The 18,700-nt window shown below is 36.0% G+C and overlaps 1 protein-coding gene across 4 annotated transcripts; it reads left to right on the forward strand.

Annotated features, from left to right (window-relative positions):
• Positions 1–8,658: 8,658 nt before the first annotated feature.
• On the forward strand, positions 8,659–17,656 carry LOC145729317 (uncharacterized). 4 transcript variants are annotated; one of them, XM_081980030.1, is made up of 19 exons: positions 8,659–8,688; positions 9,597–9,672; positions 12,695–12,856; positions 12,911–13,041; positions 13,093–13,730; positions 13,785–13,918; positions 13,971–14,193; positions 14,245–14,398; positions 14,445–14,737; positions 14,793–14,975; positions 15,025–15,219; positions 15,273–16,033; positions 16,085–16,190; positions 16,244–16,368; positions 16,421–16,558; positions 16,613–16,811; positions 16,862–17,107; positions 17,163–17,394; positions 17,449–17,656. In XM_081980030.1, the coding sequence occupies exons 2-18, from the start codon at positions 9,601–9,603 to the stop codon at positions 17,381–17,383; spliced, it is 3,981 nt and encodes a 1,326-aa protein (XP_081836156.1). In that variant the 5' UTR covers positions 8,659–8,688; positions 9,597–9,600; the 3' UTR covers positions 17,384–17,394; positions 17,449–17,656. The 4 variants fall into 4 exon arrangements, with proteins under 4 accessions (XP_081836156.1, XP_081836153.1, XP_081836155.1 ...); XM_081980027.1 differs by having other exon boundaries at positions 17,163–17,379; positions 17,434–17,656; XM_081980029.1 differs by having other exon boundaries at positions 17,163–17,379.
• The last annotated feature ends 1,044 nt before the right edge of the window (positions 17,657–18,700 follow it).

Below are 18,700 nucleotides of genomic sequence, written 5' to 3' on the forward strand. Positions count from 1 at the left end.
CCGCAGGTTACAAAACTTTGCTTTCACATCGTTCAGGTTGAGAAATTTTTTTCCTAAAAGGCTTTGGATTCTCAAATCAGGCTAAACACAAGTTTGACATTTGATAACCATCTGACAACGTTGTGCTCAACCACAAATTTGGACACTGAATTTTTCGTGGCAAAATTGAAAACTTTTAAAACTAAAAGCGATAGTCATCATTAACGGCAACGGAGGCGCGCTTACGTAAGACAAAAGTGGGGAAATGAACACGGGCAGCCGCCCTATCGGGACAGGAAGCACATTGTGTTGGTGGAACAAAGCCGGCAACGTCAACGTCGAATCCACCAACAACAAACTTTCGCCGTATATTTTGTTAATTTCGTTTTTCGGGCCTGTTTATGCTAAACCAGACATTATAATTTGAAGGGGGGTGTAAGAGCGTCACTTTCAGAAGCGCCCCAAATCCCTCCTTCTTACCACCCTGTCAGAAGTCCATATAGTTTTGACTACTGGATTGTGGTTGGTCATAATAAGAAGCAAGAAAGTCAAAATATTGGTATAAATTGAGTATACATTTTCTACTTTGGTGCTACAAGAAAAACAGAGAGAAAGCGGAAAAGCAGGGGGAGGATTTTGATCTCAGGTGCGACAGAATGCGCTCTAATTACAAAACTAATTACGAGCGCTATTTAAAAGCCGCTTTATATATTAATAATATTATTTATTTGGCGGTGTCGCAATGAACCGACGCGACGCCCGAATTTCAGTTATTTATCACTTTAAAAGTGTTATCTGTGGGGCCGCGGGCGCCGCGCCGAAAGATTTAAGGGCACTCGTTGGAAATTGGCCTCAAATTTGCAGCTTTACGGACCAAAGTGCATGTTTGCCAAAACCGAACACACGCAACCGAATTTTTGATGTTTTGGGGGCGCGCCCTTTGCGGTACGCAACAGAACAGCTTTCTACTCATTTTTCAGAAAGTAACATGATGGAGCGGCGTACCAAGAAGGCGGTTTGCCCATTTTCTAACCCTTTCTGTCACTTTCCCTTACCCCGTGGCCGACGTGAACAATTAATCTTGTCTCCGGTGATCGATTTGCCCTTTGGAGAGCCTTCGCTTTTATTGCTACATTATTTTGCCATTTTTTCCTGCCCAGAGAAACGAATAAATCAGGAATTGTTTAACGTCAATTGACAATTTTTCTTCTAAACTGTTTCAATGAAAAACATTTTTGATGAAAAACAAAAAATATTTAATTTAACATTGCATTGGAAGACTGACGGCTCTATTTACCTCAAAGCACGTGACCTAAACATTTCAAACGATTTTTCAAGTCACATGATGCACTGAATGTTGATAAAGAATAATAGCAAAAGTGAACATTTCGTATGTTGGGAATTGAAATTATGTGTCTAAATCAAGCATCTTAAGTAGTTATACAGGGTGGTCCAAATTGATTGTAAGACAATTTAAGGGTGGAAAGTACATACATAAAAAATAATCTCCAAAATGTCATATAAACTGTAGTCGAAAAGTGCCCCCTAGCGGACCTTAAAGGTGAGCCACTAAAATCATTTTTTATTTCTAAACAACAATTTTTTAAATAATCTAAACAAGTACGGGGGCTGTTCTAAAAGGTTGACAGCTTTAAATTTCTTTAAGCTGTAATTGTAGGGCGTTTTGATGGGGCACATGTGATAGCCCATAACTTTTCCTTAGGAAAAGTCTGAACATTTCCTTTCATTTTGCATAGTTTTTCAGATACCGTCATTTCTATACGATAATCCAAAATGAATAAAAAATAGTACCTGTTCAGATTATTTTAAAAAATTGGAAAAAACGCTACATTCAAATTTCTGTTTAAAAAATCGTTTTTTTTTTGTCATAACTGTCAACAAGCACTTTATTACACGTTATTACAGTCAAAGACCCAAAACTAACCCAACCCAACTTAAAAATTGTCTTGGAAACGGAAAATTCACTTAAGAAGTTTAAAAAATATTATTGTAGCCAGTTTTCATAGTTTCCAGACAACCTGAAAGACTTTAGTTTTGAAAATTGACTTAGAAAAGATAAAAATTTCAGAAGCTTAAAAATTGTGTTTGTAACCAGTTTTCATGCAAATCGAGAGACTTTAATACTGAAAATTGACTTGTAGACATAAAAACTACTTTTTCAAGAATTTGTTACAACAAATTCATACATTTAAACCTTAAAAATTGACTTGAACCCCAAAATGTGACTGAACTAATGAAAAGTGACATCAGAAGCTTAAAATTTGCATTTGAAGTAAGTTTTCATAATTTTAAGACAAATTTCAATATTTTAGTCTTGAAAATAGTCTTAGATGCAGGACATTGACATTAGATTCATGAAAATTGTCTTGAAAACGAACTTTTCGTGCTTTTTACTTTGCTTTTCATTTTCTTCGAATTCTGGACTATTTTTAGTGCTTCAAAACTGCTTTCAGCTTGGAAAATCGAGTTTCAAGACTATCTTCACCAAGTTATTGACATAGCAAACTTAAAAAACAATTTTTAAATTCTTCATAGACTTAAAATAGCATTCCAAGTTTTGTCACTATTATATCGACTTCTAGACACCTCAGTGCTTAAAATTCGGGTATTTCTTAATAAGCTAGATTGTTTTTAGTGTTGTAAGGCTGTTTTCAGTGCCTCAAATCGAGTTTCAAGACTATCTTTACTTTAAGTTTTTGACTTATCAGGCCTAAAAGCCAGTGTGTCCACTGACCATAGTCTTGAAAATGTTATTTCAAGCTTCTTCACTATTAAATTGACTTTTACACTCATAGGTGCAATAAATTGTTGCACCTCTAAGAAATTCAGACTGTTTTTAATGCTTTTTAAGACTGAAAAATTGAGTTCATTTCCAAAAGTCAAGTTTCTTCAGTAATAAAAGTAAAAAATTTTGGTAACAAATGCTACAATAATAGTCTTGAGAACTAATTTTTAGAAATAAAATAGTCCGAAAATTTAATTTACTTCTAGACTTGTTGTCCAGTCCAGAAAATTCAGTTATACACCAATTAAAGTGTTGAAAATATACTTTTGGACTCTCTTTAGTCCTAGTAAGGTCCGTTCTAGCATTAAAAGTCAACTTTTATACTATTTTTAGTAGTAAAAAGTGAGTTTCATGCACAATACAATCTTTGTCTTGATTTCCGGACTTTTTTTAGTTCTTAAATACCAGTTTCAGACACTCAACCATGATGGCAGTCTGAGAAAGCGAATCATAAGACCATTCCTAGTAGTAAAAAAGTTTTTAGACTATTCAGTACAAATTTCGACTTTCACAAGTCTTGGATGTTCAGTTTTAAACTATAAAAAGATTTTTTAAATTGAAATTTGGAGGACTGTATCTTCCTTAGGAAACGTTTTTCAGAAAAATTACATAATGCAAGTCAACTTATTTTTTGATTAGCTGTCAAATGGTGAATTATTGACACTTAAAACTGGACCACCCTGTAGATTTTAGATAGTAATCTAGTTAATTAAGAACAAAGTACAATTTTTGGCAAATATCATGGGCGTACTCAAATTACTGTCTCAAAAACTAGGTCTTTGTCAAACAATATAACAAATAGGTTGGTAATAACGTTTATTCGTAAATACGGCCTGTTTTAATTCTAGAAACCCCTGTAACTCTGTGAAAGACAATCACGAACGTGCTGCCCCTCTTAAACGAGCCCTTCAGGTACCTTAGGGTCGTAAATAATACGTTACAAAAATTGAACTTAAACCGGTGATTTATTATTTTTAGTCACTCACCCCTAAATCGGTCAGACTCGGGGGCAAGAAAAATATCCAATCAGAAAATCTGACATTCAATTAAACTATGAGTATGTGACGTATTTAGAAAGTAGGGGGGAATCTTAATAATTTTTCTCGTATACGGTGAAGTTGTTTAAACTTGTTCGATAAAACGTAGCTGGAAATTAGGGTCCAGGTGTTGCTTCCTGTTTTATTATTTCGGGGGAATTATTTCTGGGAAATGAGGCAAAGTCACTAAATCTCCAGTTAGGCCTGGTGCCGCTTGAAAAGTTCCCAAAAGGGATTATCCAGCCTCCGGTTTCTTTGTTTTGTTTTTGTCCGCAGCCACTGTCTGTATATGGTTAGAGTTTTTAATTAAGAACGACTTAAAAACCGGTTCGAAGTTTGCTGATAAGTCCGGAACTGTCGCACAATTACGACCGGAAGTGAAAATTCAAATTGATCGTTCATACCCGTCAGTTGCACTATCCATATGGGCCAAACATCGTCGTCAGTGTAAATTTCGGATTAACGACCGAATAATACGTTGACTAATCAGCCCTTAATTGGGGTCCTGATGTCCCTAAATCCCTTTTTACTGACCTAGCATCCAGATAGATCCAATAATCGTTTTTATGAAGAACGTTATACTGAAAGAGAGCACAAACAATGTCCTAATTGAAATATGAGAAAAAACGCCACAAAAATCATCATAACCAAATGATGATAAATGCTTTTAAACAAAACGGTTCTTTTTAAACTTAAATCGGAATTAGCACCAGTGTAATTTATAACCGCAACTCAAAGCACGTGATCTAAACACTGCAGGCAATTTCAGAGTCACATGATGCACTCAAATGTTGAATAAACATTTGTAATGGCACGCAACCATCTTAGTTAATTAACAAATTCTGGTAAGTCCACATGTGCAGTATTTGAGTAATGCGTAGTTGTGAAATAAATAAACCAAAACAATTATTTATGGTTGAATGTTGAAATGTCAAACCCTGTCAACAGTCAAATTGAAAGCGCAAACGTCAACTTTTTGCGGAGTTGCCAGATTCTGTCACATTTGCTCTGGGTTATATTGTTACAAATTTAAATTTTAAATTGAGTTTCTAAATTATCTAGACCATTAAATTCCCAACGAATTATATTTTCTGTGACAAAAAAGATAATTAGGACTATACTTTGACACCTAATGACGTTTTTGAACTGATAACAAATTGCCTGGTTACAAATATATAAAAAAATCTGGCACAGAATAGCGTCGAAAGCAAAAACATATCGCTGCTGACGACTCGTTTTACACCAGCAGACATTTAACATAATTTTTCGTAGATAAGCGACGTTGCCGGCGTCAATACAACCGAAAATTTATGTAAACTAATGAGAATTCTGGTTGCATTTTGGCGGTTTGCGGACAATTTTAAACATGGCCGCGTCACGTAAAAAGTGAGGTTTACGGCCCAGTCCGGGCGGTTATTTTCACTTGTCGCTTTTCGGTTAAATTACCTTTTTTTAAATCGCACACTATCAAGTTATACTTTAACCGAAAACTGATGACACGTCATAAATTATGGACGACTTTAGGACGATATTATGCACGACACTCATGGAAATTATTACCGTCCTAAATGACCTGAATATAATTTCGTGTATGTCGACGTCCATGGACGTCCGGGACAGATGCGCTTTAACCACGGTTCGCAGGAAATTCATTACTATTATCGATTGACGCGTCAATTACTGATGATACCCTTAAATGGATGAAACGATACGCGTAATAAATTATTTCACGTGTTATTTGCGACTGGCCACTTTCAGTGTATCAACTGGTGACAAAGCAGTTGTTCAATGGTGTCAGTAAAGTGCTATCCAGGAACGACTAACAGTTTTATGACATTTGACAGAAAAATTTTGAAATACCGACCTGTAGGATAGTAGCAGTAAATTTTCAAAACCGCCATTTTGCTTTTTCAAAATCCATTTGTTTAAAACAGATTTCTAATGGTTAGTCCACATGACAGTAAATCCCAGCCTGGGCAACAATGCAATATTTCACAACTCCTCAAACCAAATTAGTAGAATTTGTCAGTTTGGCAACATTGCAAAAACCTGGTGCATATTATTGCACCTGCATTACTTGGAGTCACGTGACTGCTTTAACAATTTTAAAACACAATTTTTTACAATTTACATTTTGACTACTTTAATTTGACGTCTCAGACAATTTTCAATTTCAAAACTGTATTCACTAGGGTCACGTGACTGTATTGACGATTCTTTTAATTAGGAATAAATTTATTTCGTAAACATAAAAAACATTGCATTTTCATAACCTCGTAAACCTCAACACACTCTCTCTCTCTCTCTGTGTAACAGACACACACTCTTCAAACCAAATTAGTAGAATTTGTCAGTTTGGCAACATTGCGAACACACTTTGAACCAATATGATTGCAAAAACCTGGTGCATATTATTGCACCGAGTGTATTTATATATTAATGTTTGTCAATATTGTCAAATGAGCAATATCATTTGTATCTTGTTACCATTTGAACTTTGACAGTTGCATATTCAATTTTTTATGGTCACGTGATTGTTTTATTTAATTTGAAGTTAGACGGATTAAATTTGCCGTTTCGAAACATTTTCAAGTTCAAAACTGCCTTATTTGGAGTCACGTGACTGCTAAAACAATTTTTTTCAATTTAGATTTTGACTACTTTAATTTGACGTCCCAGACAATTTTCAATTTCAAAACTGTATTCATTAGGGTCACGTGACTATATTGATAATTTTTTTAGATTAATTAGGAATAAATTTATTTCGTAAACATAAAAAACATTGCATTTTCATAACCTCGAAAACTTATTAACCTTCATAACCTTAATCCCAACACACACTATCTCTATCTCTCGCTGTGTCTGACATGACAAATGACAATATTGACAGCTGACATGCAGCGTTGCCAAAACCTAATTATTACTGAACTGTTAGTCCACATGACAGTAAATCCCAGCCTGGGCAACAATGCAAATACTTCTCAAACCAAATTAGTAGAATTTGTCAGTTTGGCAACATTGCGAACACACTTTGAATCAAATTAGTTGGATTTTGTCAGTTTGGCAATATTACAAAAACCTGGTGCATATTATTGCATCGTGTATTTATATGTTAATAATTGTCAATTGTCAAATGAGGAAATTTTTAAATATCATCTATTAACAGCTTGAGTCAATGACTACTATTTTAACTATTTCTTGTCATCAATTGTTTTATCTTGTTACCGTTTGAACTTTGACAGTTGCACATTCAATTTTTTTATGGTCACGTGACTGTTTTAACAATTTTTAAAACTCAATTATTTTCAATTTGAATTTTGACTTTGGCTTTAATTTGACGTCCCAGACAATTTTCAATTTCAAAACTGTATTCGTTAGGGTCACTTGACTGTTTTCACTATTTTTTAAACTAAATTTTTTCAGTTTTAACTTTGACAGCTGCAATTTGACGTCTCATATAATTTTCATGTTCAAATTAAGGACACGTAACTGTTCTGACTAATGGCGTTTCAAGTTAAGATAATATGACACTGTCACTTCATATTTATGAAACTTGTGCGAAATTCCTAACCAAAATCAATGTAAACAAACGGAGAAATGACAGCTGGAATTCCCGAAACTGTTTTCAAAACTGATCACCAGCGGGGAGTATCTCTTATCTTGAAACGCCAATAGATCAATGTTTTTTATCCTGTTGACATTTGAACTTTGACAGTTTTAGGTTTTTTTGACCAAATTTAATTTTTTCAGGGTCACCTGACTGTTTTTCTTCTTCTTCTTCTTCTATTGCCCTCTCCGATTACGGACGTTGGCTATCATCATGACTATGCGGATCTTCAGGAACAATTCAGTAAATGTTGTTCCAAATCATTTTCGCAGGCCAGCCCTAAAATTCTTCTTCTTCCAGGCCCTCGTCGTCCATCAACTTTGCCGTGGATTCTGTTTTGGCGAATTCTTTATTTGTTATTTCTCATGATATGGCCAAAATTCTCTTATTTTCTATGCTTCACAGTAAGCATGATTTCAGACTCACATCCCATTCTTGAGAGTACTTCTTCGTTTGTAATTCCTTCTATACAAGAGATTATAAGAATTCTTCTGAAAATACACATTTCAAAAGCTTGCAGCTTCTTTTCCATCGGTGTCATCTGCATAAACGTACTTCTGCCTATTTCAATTCTATGTTTTATCTTCTGTGAGTGATCCCAGTCGAGATAAGTAAACTTTACCTTCCTCTCTACTGGCTTATTGTTTATATACACACTACCTGGTTGGACTGGATTTTTACTAATCACCATATACCTATTTGGTCTTATTGACATTATTTGAGTTCAGTCCGTACTCCTCACTAGTTTGGTTGACTTTGTCTAACAACTCTTGTAGCCCCTCCATACTGTCCGATAACAAGACGGTGTCATCAGCATAACGGATACTGACTGTTTTATTGAATTAAAACTTTGATACTTGTGTGTGATTGGTCAAAAAAAGTAGCTTTCAGTTTGCTGCTTTTTTTTTTGACACAAACTACGAACAGTGAGTTACTTTACTAGTAAATTTAGATTACAAATTAGTAGAACAACAAAAGTTACGAGTGTGTTGCCAGCTGTAAAGACAGAAAATTCAATCAGAACTTGGAAATCCCATACAGGGGATGGTACACTAAAATAAACCCTTGGATTTACAAAGTCACCGCATCTTTGAGTCTTTATTTTACGACCCTAAATCCTTGAACGACATGTATGAGCCCTGTTTATTAGACCTTGAAGGGCTCTTTTCCTGTAATAACGTCTCGATTTTCAGGTTGTCATTATTTTCTAACAGACGTCAAGTGTCAGTTGTGATTTTTTTTGTTTTGTGTAAAAAAAGGTGAGTTTGGCTCGATTTATTTTCCTGCTTCTGGCTCCAAGTCCTAATTATAATTTCTATTTTAATCAGCGCCGTCAAGACTGTCTGAATAAAAACGTCATTTTTCCCGGGAATGGTCTTTTAATCTTCTGCCAATCGCCCAAAGCGGAATTATGATGAGAACGGTTTTCTCGCCTCGTTTTTTTCGAAAATAATATAGAGGAAAAGGCATTGTGCCTCCTCCCCCTCTCGGTCCTCTTTTCGCTTTTCACCACCTAAAAATATCTGTTTCAGATTTCTTTTAATGTATTGCTCTCAGGGCGTTTTTAATGTGTCATAATATGCTTTGTGGGTCCGACAAGGCATTGTGCCCGCCATTTTAAGTAAATATTCAGCGACGTATTCTCTCTCCATTAATTTTTGCTCGACTGCTCTTTGTGCGGCATTTCGTAATTGAACCGGCTACGATGCGCATTTCTTTGTTTGACACAACCACGTTGACGATATTTTTTGAGAAAAGAACTTTGTTTGAGGCTTTTCATTTTAAATCATGTTTTAAATAATTTACCTAAAAAGCGTTAAACCTAACTTCTACACGTGCAGATACTACAGCTTTAAAATAAATGAGTGTCATAATCCCACGAGTTATGAAAATTGCAACTCTTTTTGATGGTAAGACCACCAAATGACAGCACAGTTGACCACTACAAACAGTGTTGTAATTTACGCAAATACGCAACGTATACCCTCGTAATCCGTCACGAATTCCTGAACAGTACAAATAATCCTCCAGCAACTGTTATCTTGAGGCGTGGGAATTTGAATTTCCGGCTTAAGACGCTTAAATATTAAAGGAATTAGACGCGACGAGCTTTTAGTTTTATTAACACACTGATGGATTGGATTTATAATTTAAAATCATTTTTCAGGTCTATGCTGTTTCTCAGGACGTTTCTGCTGATTCTAACGCTGTTGAATGAGTCACAACAGAAGGATTTACTAACTGTAAGTATTAACTGCTATGGAATCAATTAATTTTGTCACACAGTGGTGTAAAAAGTCAATAACAATGGCATGTCAGAAGTACGCTACTGTAATCAACTGTACTAAAAGTCAAAGTTTGAAAAATGTAACTAGAGTTTTGAGAACAGTTTAGAGCTGGCGATTATTAAGATTTTCTGAAATTTGGCAATGATTTTCACTGGTTTTTACTTTAAGAAGAAAAATTCTATAAAAACTGTGCCCCTTTAAATATTAAATACAAAGAATATTTCAAAGCTTTATAGTTACCAAAGAAAAAAAAATGGATTACATGAACGTTGTTTTTAAAATTGAAATTGACTCAAAAATTAAATTCTGTCATAATTATGGTTGAGACTTTCACCCTGTATATCTCTGGAAGTGTTCATTTTTATAGAGCATATAGTGGACTATAAACTAGGCAATGACAAGCTTAACGGAATGACCTAATAATATACAGGGTGTCCTATTTACAATAGTGCATTTTTCGACCTTTGACAGATGAGAATTCTTATCTTTATTTATTCCTACACGTAAATCTCTAGAAAATATGCTTTTGTCTAGTCAAAAAACAAACTACTCGATACAGCCCTAATGTTGCCAGGTTTACCGTTAAAACAGTATATCTACCGTTTTTGTGGTTCTTCTACCGTTTTTAATAACATTGCCCTTTATGCGGATTGTGAAACATTTTATCTACTGCGAATTGGCAAATTATTATCTCTGACCATATAAAATTTTCTAGTGTTTTTTCAGGTTATTGAATAGAAAATTTAATGAGGATTTCAAAAATGTGCTTAAAATAGTCATTTTATTAGTCCAAGTGGATTCTACAGGCGATTTTTTTCCTGGCTGTCCTTTCAAACTGTGTTTCTGACAGTTCAAATTTTGACACCGCTATTCTCCCTGACTGTACTCGATTTCGTGTCGTTTTTTATGTCATCAGATAGGAAATTTAATGAGAAAATCAATAATGTGCTGAAAACAGCAATTTTCTCACTCCAAGTGGGTTTTATAGGCAATTTTGTTCTTAACTGTCTTTTCAAACTGTGTTTCTGACAGATTAAAAGTTGACACCACTTTTTTCCCTGACTATACTCGATTTTGCAGTGTTTTTTTATGTCATTAGATGGGAAATTTAATGAAGAGTCCAAAAATGTGCCTAAAACAGTAACTTTCTTACTCCAAGTGTGTTTTACATTCGGTTTTGTTCCTGACTGTTCTTTCAAACTGTGTTTCTGACAGATCAAATGTTGACACCACTTTTCTCCCTAACTTTACTCGATTTTGCAGTGTTTTTTATGTCATTAGATGGGAAATTTAATGAAGAATCCAAAAATATTCTTAAAACAGTAACTTTCTTACTCGAAGTGTGTTTTACAGTCGGTTTTGTCCCTAACTGTCCTTTCAAACTGTGTTTCTGACAGATTAGAATTTGACACCACTTTTCTTCCTGACTGTAGTCGATTATACAGTATTTTTTTATGTCATTAGATAGGAAATTTAATGAAGAATCCGAATATGTGCTTAAAACAGTAACTTTCTTGCTCCAAGTGGTTTTAAAGTCGGTTTTGTCCCTGACTGTCCTTTCAAACTGTGTTTTTGGCAGTTCAAACTTTAACACCGCTTTTCTCCCTGATTGTACCAAATTTTGTAGTATTTTTTTATGTTATGCAATAGAAAATTTAATGTAGATTCCAAGAAGGTGCTTAAAACAGTAATTTTTTTACTTCAAGAGAGTTTTACAAACGATTTGGTCTCCGGCTGTACTAAATTTTGGACTGTTTTTTAAAATTATTCAATAGAAAATTTAAAAAAGATTCCAAAAATTGGTTACGTGACTGCCTAGCTATGCTCTAAAACCACGTGATATCGGGTCAGTAAAATTGGAAATTGGTCTGCATATTTTGATGTTTAATTAAACCTCTAGCGCCGCTAATAATGAAACATTGAAATACAAATGCTTTGCATAATTTAATTTTACAGATAGTCACCAAATTACATCCATTAAGTTAAATGAAGTTTTTAGTAAAAAAAAAACATTTACACCAATAAACTTTTAATGAGAAAACTGTTTGATCTTTTCATAATTACCTTAAACTGGCAAGGGTTTCAGTGAACCCTTTAATAATTTCCGGGGTATCCTTTTTTCCTATATAAACATACATTTAGGGCTTTTTAAAATTTTAAATATCCCATTAAAAGCCATTCGTATTTCATCGGAAAAGGGGGGCTTCCGCGCTTCGCCGCCATTTTATGCAATATTCAGATAATGCGCCATTTTGTTTATGCTAAGTGTACCGACACCACTTAGCCGAATCCAATCTTGCACGAAAACAGGTACGATGCCACTGATAGCACTTGTGTTTATGTTTGTCGTTAATTTTAATGGTTTTTCTAAAAAAAAAATTAGAATCAGGCATGTCTGAGGCGATTTTTCACGCAGCCTATGATGATAATAGCCTGGCCCAAGTTGGATAATTTCCTGCAGCTATTTCGGTTTTAAGAAGGGGAAATTTAAGGTTCTTATCGAAAATTGGAAAGTTTCCTATTAGAAGCGAGTTAATGTTTGTAGAGCTTGCCAGTGCCTAAATATGGTAGTTTAAATTTGCTTACTTTGGAAAAACTTTGAATTTTAGTATACTCTTTTAAAGTTGAATTAGATGGGAGAATATTAAATTTTCTTTTAGGAAGGTTTCGAACAAGTAAACTAAGTTCAACTTTACTTCACATCATTTTTAATAACAAATTATTACTTCGAAACAAATAAAAAGTCCAACATATTTTTTTATAATTTACAACGGGTTTAATAACAAAATCCGTGTAAATAAGGTAGATTTTTGCTTAACTTTACTTCTGGCCATTACAGCAATCTTCATTAGACTAGTGATTTGTTTAATGCTAATTTGTACCATAGCAACATTAATCGTTGTGATTGATTAGGCAATTAATTTCGATAAAGTTTATTACACTTTTAACTTTTTAATCTAATAACTATTTATTCAAGTTATTTAAACCAAAACCGGACCTGCCTCAAGAGTTGAATGATTTCCTAACCGATGTGCAACAGCACAAACGAGACTTTGCTTTCATCAGAAATGCAGCAAAAAACCAGAAAAAGTACGAGAAAACCTTTAGAGAAAGCAACGATTTGCTAGCAGAGGATATTGTAAAGTTTTACCCTCACATTTTACTGACAAAAAAACTAAGTAACTATTTACAGGATAACCAGTTTAATTTAACTCCGGATCTGTCCAACAACAACGTTGAAAACGACCAGCAATCGTATGAAAAATCAGAAAGTTTCGATTTCGAAGGCCCTAGGAGGTTCAAAAAGTTTTACCCCAACAAAAGGTCATTTGCCCACGCACTACAAACTTTTTTAGTATGTTTGTAAACGTATAGGTACAGCAAATTCTTGCACAGTCCAATACGATTGCGTCGAGAACTGGAAGACTACAATTTAGGCCAGCAAATTAGAGTCAGACCAAATAGTCAGCTGGGTCAGCTGCGAAAACCTGAGCTTAAGTACCCCGGTGACGTCAGAGACTCCCAGAACAAGTACCATACTGGTCACATGATTGGTCTTAGTGAAGATGAAAAACCGAAACGTCGACGAGAAGTGGAAATCAGTATTAAAAGTGACGGCAAGCTGGTGAAGCACATCGAAGAAGACGAGAACGGCCCCAAGTCTATTGTTTTGAATATCAAGGCTGATAATCCTAAAATAAAAATCCCTGAAGAAGACATTACTTCGAAGAGTCAACCCATTGAAAGTCGGGACTCCATACCTAATATGGCGCCCTCTGTCCCTACTAACACGCAAAGCAAAAACATTGGAGTACCTATTAACTCTATTCCAGCAAGAAATAGTCAAGAAGGAGATCCGCAAGTTAAACAAGACTTTCCAGACCTGGTAAACTTACCTAAAATGCCGAAAAATGACCTTAAATGGACTGGTGGCCATAACAATCATATGGTAAAAAGCATCGACATGGCCCAAAATAATTTAAACAGTTTTACTCACTTAAATAAGGAGTTTGGTAAACTCTTCTGTAAAGTGAGTTTATCAAACTTTTAGTTATCTTTACCTTTAGGGACCAGCAGCAAAAAAGATGACTTTGAAAAAGTTCAAGGCGTGGTAGTTCCAGACAGTCATTCTAAAGAGTTACGAAAGTACAAAAAACGTGACGACCAGCACGAATATGACTACATCGAACCCCTCAACCTAGTGAAATTCAATAAGGTTACTTTACCATCAAAACTAGTTATTTAACTTATAGGAAACTGGTAATGTCCAGCCTGACGACGAAAAACTCCACCTGGACTCGAATCACCCTTATGAAGTGATTGAAATGTCGACAAAAAACATTTTGGTCATCCCCATCACTACTACCACTGAGTGTCCTTTAGAGTCAGAAAAGGAAGAAGAAGCGGAGAAGATTGGGCACGCTATAGCTGAAGATTTAGAAAAGGAAGAGGAAGAGGAAGAAGAAAACACCGAGTGTAAGTTAACACAAAAATCCACAAATAAAACAAAACTAAAAGTGACTTCAGGCTCCACTCCTGAAGAGGAAGAAGAGTTTAAAATTATCAAACCAGACGAAACGTCTGAAAAAATCAAAGTGGTGCACAAAACGCATCACCACCATCACCACTCACCGAAACGACCAATCAGAAGAAGCCACGTGACTAAAAACGTGGAAGTCAGGTAATTCCTTATTTCCCACCATTTTTAAACGTAATGTTAAGAACAGAGACAGGAAACACTTACCCACCAGACCCAAGTATAAGAGAAAAAGAGTGCGACAGCACCCTAGAAAAATGTCAAGGCTTGACAACTTGGCCTCCTCAGACTACTACGATTTGAACGAGTTGTATGAGGCGCCCAATGAAATGGAGTATATCCCTTCTTACCGTCAGAGGGGGTTGAAATCTGTGGAGTACGAGTTTGATCCCAATTTAATTCGGGATTTTGACAGCCGCGAAAAGGAGGAGATTCAAGGTTTCGTAGGGACTTTAAAGGGTAAAAATGGGGCTGATAAAAAAGGTTTGTCACTAAAGGCATAATAAGAATTTATTACCGAGGGAGCGTCAATTATTAGGAGTAAGAAAAAAGTTCAAATCAGACGGGGATTACTCAGATGAAGAGGATAGTATGACTTCAAGCCCTGAGAAAAAAATGCCAGTAAAGAAGACTAGAAACGAATTAGCCATTGACAGAGCCACCACAACTGAAGATAACGATGATGACTATGACTACTCGGATTTAACTGATATGGATGAAGGTAAGCTCATATTTGATACAAAAACATTTCGTTGTTAATTTAACGATAGAGGAAGATATAACTTACGAAGAACTTGATCATGACAAGTTGGAGGCTGACGAAGTTGCAGATAACCGTAGCAAAGACAAACTGGAGGAGAAGGATCGACTGGCTGAAGAAGTAAAAAAGCAATTTAACCCTCTGCTAGCTGAGCTGGAACAAACCACCCAAACCTTTATCAATGGTTATACTGTAATGAATGTTGGTGAGCTTTTAAAGAATGTACAGAAACTCATTACTAAGTTAGATTGTTTGTAGATGATGTTCTGATGGAAGCTGACCAGATGCTGGCAGCTGCTCACGGACGTGGTGGGAAAAAAACCAAAAAGAGGAAACCCTTTATGAGTGTAGCCTTACACCACAAAGACACCAGATCTAAAAGAGCCACTTCCAACCTCCATAAAAGACGACGTAAACGAAAAAGAAGACCACGAACCAAGTCTTCGGTGGACCATCAGCCTCAAGGCCTCTCTGACCAGCAGAAGCAAGATTTATTCCTTAGATACAATCCAGACTTTCAAAGGTGGCCAAGGTTTGCCGACAACGATCAGCAGTTTCACGAAATGATGCGCAGACGAGCATTGGACGATCGCAGACGTTATTATCGTAACTTTCACAAACAACTTAAAAGAGAAGAAACATCCAGCTTGGAAACGAGCGAAACGGAAGCCACTTCCTCTTCTAGTGAAGCTGCATCTACAGCAGCTTCGGAAACAACTGCTCAAAATGCAGAATCTGTTTCATCTTCCAGCGAAACTGAATCTTCAAGTGTGACAGGGTCTGAAGAAGCCTCGTCCAGTGAAGCATCTTCAATGGCAAGTGAGTCTTCAATAGTGAGTGAGTCTGTAGCTTCAATGGCATCATCTGTGGGAGAGTCCCAACCTGCTGAAGGAGTCACGCAAGGTACAGGTGATCTGTTGACTGGTTTGGATCAAGCTTCGTTGACGCTTCCCCAGGCTGCACAGAATATTTTACAAACAGCTAATTCGGATATTTTTGAGAATACAACTGTGCCGGAAGTGAGTACTAGTGAGTAGCTCTTTAAAAATCAGACAATAAATAAATTTCAGTTGGGAGCGCTTCAAAGTGGAGCTCCAGGTGACTTAACTTCTGGAGCAGCACCAGAACATTCAACTCAATTTCAGTTTACTACCATTGTAGAGGATTTAACCACCAGTTGGGGAATTTTACAGAGACATACGGTGATTGTTCATAATTTCATATTGTAGATACACAATGTGGAGGAGAAAATGTGACTCAGAAACGCGTCGAGGCTTGTGAGGATGAGAGTGCTAAGCACAGTCCCGGAACTGTTACTAGTGTTCTGCCATTAATAAAAGAAGCCGCCACTGAGGTGTTTTCCACTCTTTTGGAAGTGTTAATTGAACTAAAAAGTGAATTTACAGAGCCTCAATCTTACCAAAGACCAGTTTTTGAACTTGGATGAGATTCTAGTGGGAGATTTGCCCAAAAATGTGGTCGTAGACTCACTGACTAACGCTAGAGGGAGCGTCAGGCAGGGTTTGCGAGGAGGGAAATTTAATGTAGCTCCCACACTATCTCTTTCACTACAATATCCATTTCAAAAATAATTGTAGTTGAATTTGCTGTTGTCGGGCTACAACAGTAGTGCTGAAGCCAATTTAATCCTCACAGAAATGGCCAGTTTGATGAAAAAATTAAAGTACCACACATCCTGCCAAATGCTACCTCCAAATTTGAAAACTTACCTGAAGATCATCACCAAAAACGAAATGGACGACCCTATGACAAGACTAAAAGAGATGAACGAAATTGGTAAAACCCTCCAAATTAACAAATCAAATTGGTTTTCACTAGTTTAGTAGATTTTGATGATCATCAAAGCAACTACGTATTCCATTCGGTGCAAAACGAAAACATTCAGGACAAAGCTCAAGTTTTGAGAGATTTACTGACCAAATACCAGAATTTACCAACTGATTGTAAGGAAAGAGCTGAGCCTGTCAAGGAGTATATTGAGTCCCATTTGGCTATGGTGGAACATATGGGCAGTAAAGGGCTTAAAACTGAAACCGCCCCACCTGTGACAGGCAAGCCCAAAGTCAAAAAAGGTTCTTATCTTATACTTTTTGTTAACTTGACCGGTAACCCAGAGAAAAATTACAGAAATTAGTATGGCCGACTCGGAAGTTGAGGCAAAAGAGAAGAAACTGGAGGAACCAATGTTGGAGGAAGGACTAGGCAACCAGAAGGCTGACGCCAATGAGTTGATTGAAGAAATGGAAGAAAAAACCAAAAGGAATGCAGTGGATTCCAAGATGCTTTACAGGGAAATCAGAACCTCCACGTCACCCCAATTTGGAAAGTTGGTTAAAGCAGTTAGGTAACTTTTTTTTCAGTCAGTTTGTGTGACTTTGTAGCCAAAAATTTTTTTGAGTTTTTACGGTTGCAGAACCGTTAGAAACCGGCGACAGGTGATGAGAAGAATTGGGGAGATTTATGGAAGAGCCAAAAACCATCTCCAAGCTGAAAAAGTCCAGACAAAACTTGACAAAGGATTTGAGTCTCCCAGAGTTATTAATTTATAAGTTTTAGTTTTTACACGTTGTATACTTGTCTACTGTAGTTTATTAATAAACAAACAAAACAGGCTCCTAAAATCAGCATATTTTTTAATAAACTGCAAACGGCAACACTGTAAACAATGGTTTTCCTGGAAAAAAAATCTGCTACCTATGCGAAGCATTTAATCCGCTAAAATCCGAATAGGCGGTCCTGTTATTAGGGGCTTTAGATTAAATAGTACCTAGAGCTCTGTACGTATGCACGAAATTGGGCGCGCCCCCTATTGTTGCAAGACGCATAAAATGTTCATTTCATACCGCCTCGAATATTTTGACCCATTGTTCTATCCCGTAATCATTCCGGGATCGTCGTAATATGTAGTAGCTGAATTTTTCCGGCATAAAACAGTGGCGTAACACCGAATTTGTCTAATATTTTAGTTGTGAGGAAAAAACGTACAGAAGTCATTTTTTTGTTCAAAATCAAAGACGAGTTTGGTTTTAGACCCAGGTTACAATGTTGTAATTTTTCAGAAAAAAAAAATTTTTAGTAAAAATTTCAGCTTCCTGAATTGCACTGTTTCCGAGATATTTACAAAAATGTAGTCAACTTATCCGATTAGTGGGGTCGATTACCTCACATTACTCGCTAGCACCAGAAGTCGATTAACCCATTCAATGGAGAGATGCATCAAAAGTTTGTCTAAATCGTAAATTTTTGCACAGGATATTGGAATATACCGGGTGGTCCAGTTTTAAGTGTCAATAATTCACCATTTGATAGCCAATCAAAAAATAAGTTGACTTGCATTATGTCATTTTTCTGAAAACGTTTCCTAAGGAAAATACAGTCCTCCAAATTTCCATTTAAAAAATCGTTTTATAGTTTAAAACTGAACATTCAAGACTTGTGAAAGTCCAAATTTGTACTGAATAGCTTAAAAAGCACTAAAAACAGTCTGAATTTCTTAGAGGTGCTACAATTTATTGCACCTATGAGTGTAGAAGTCAATTTAATAGTGAAGAAGCTTGAAATAACATTTTCAAGACTATGGTCAGTGGACACACTGGCTTTTAGGCCTGATAAGTCAAAAACTTTGTAAAGATAGTCTTGAAACTCGATTTGAGGCACTGAAAACA

This window comes from Ips typographus, linkage group LG5 (assembly GCF_016097725.1).
Source record: "Ips typographus isolate SLU linkage group LG5, UJ_Ityp_2.0, whole genome shotgun sequence".
Taxonomy (NCBI): Eukaryota; Metazoa; Arthropoda; class Insecta; order Coleoptera; family Curculionidae; genus Ips; species Ips typographus.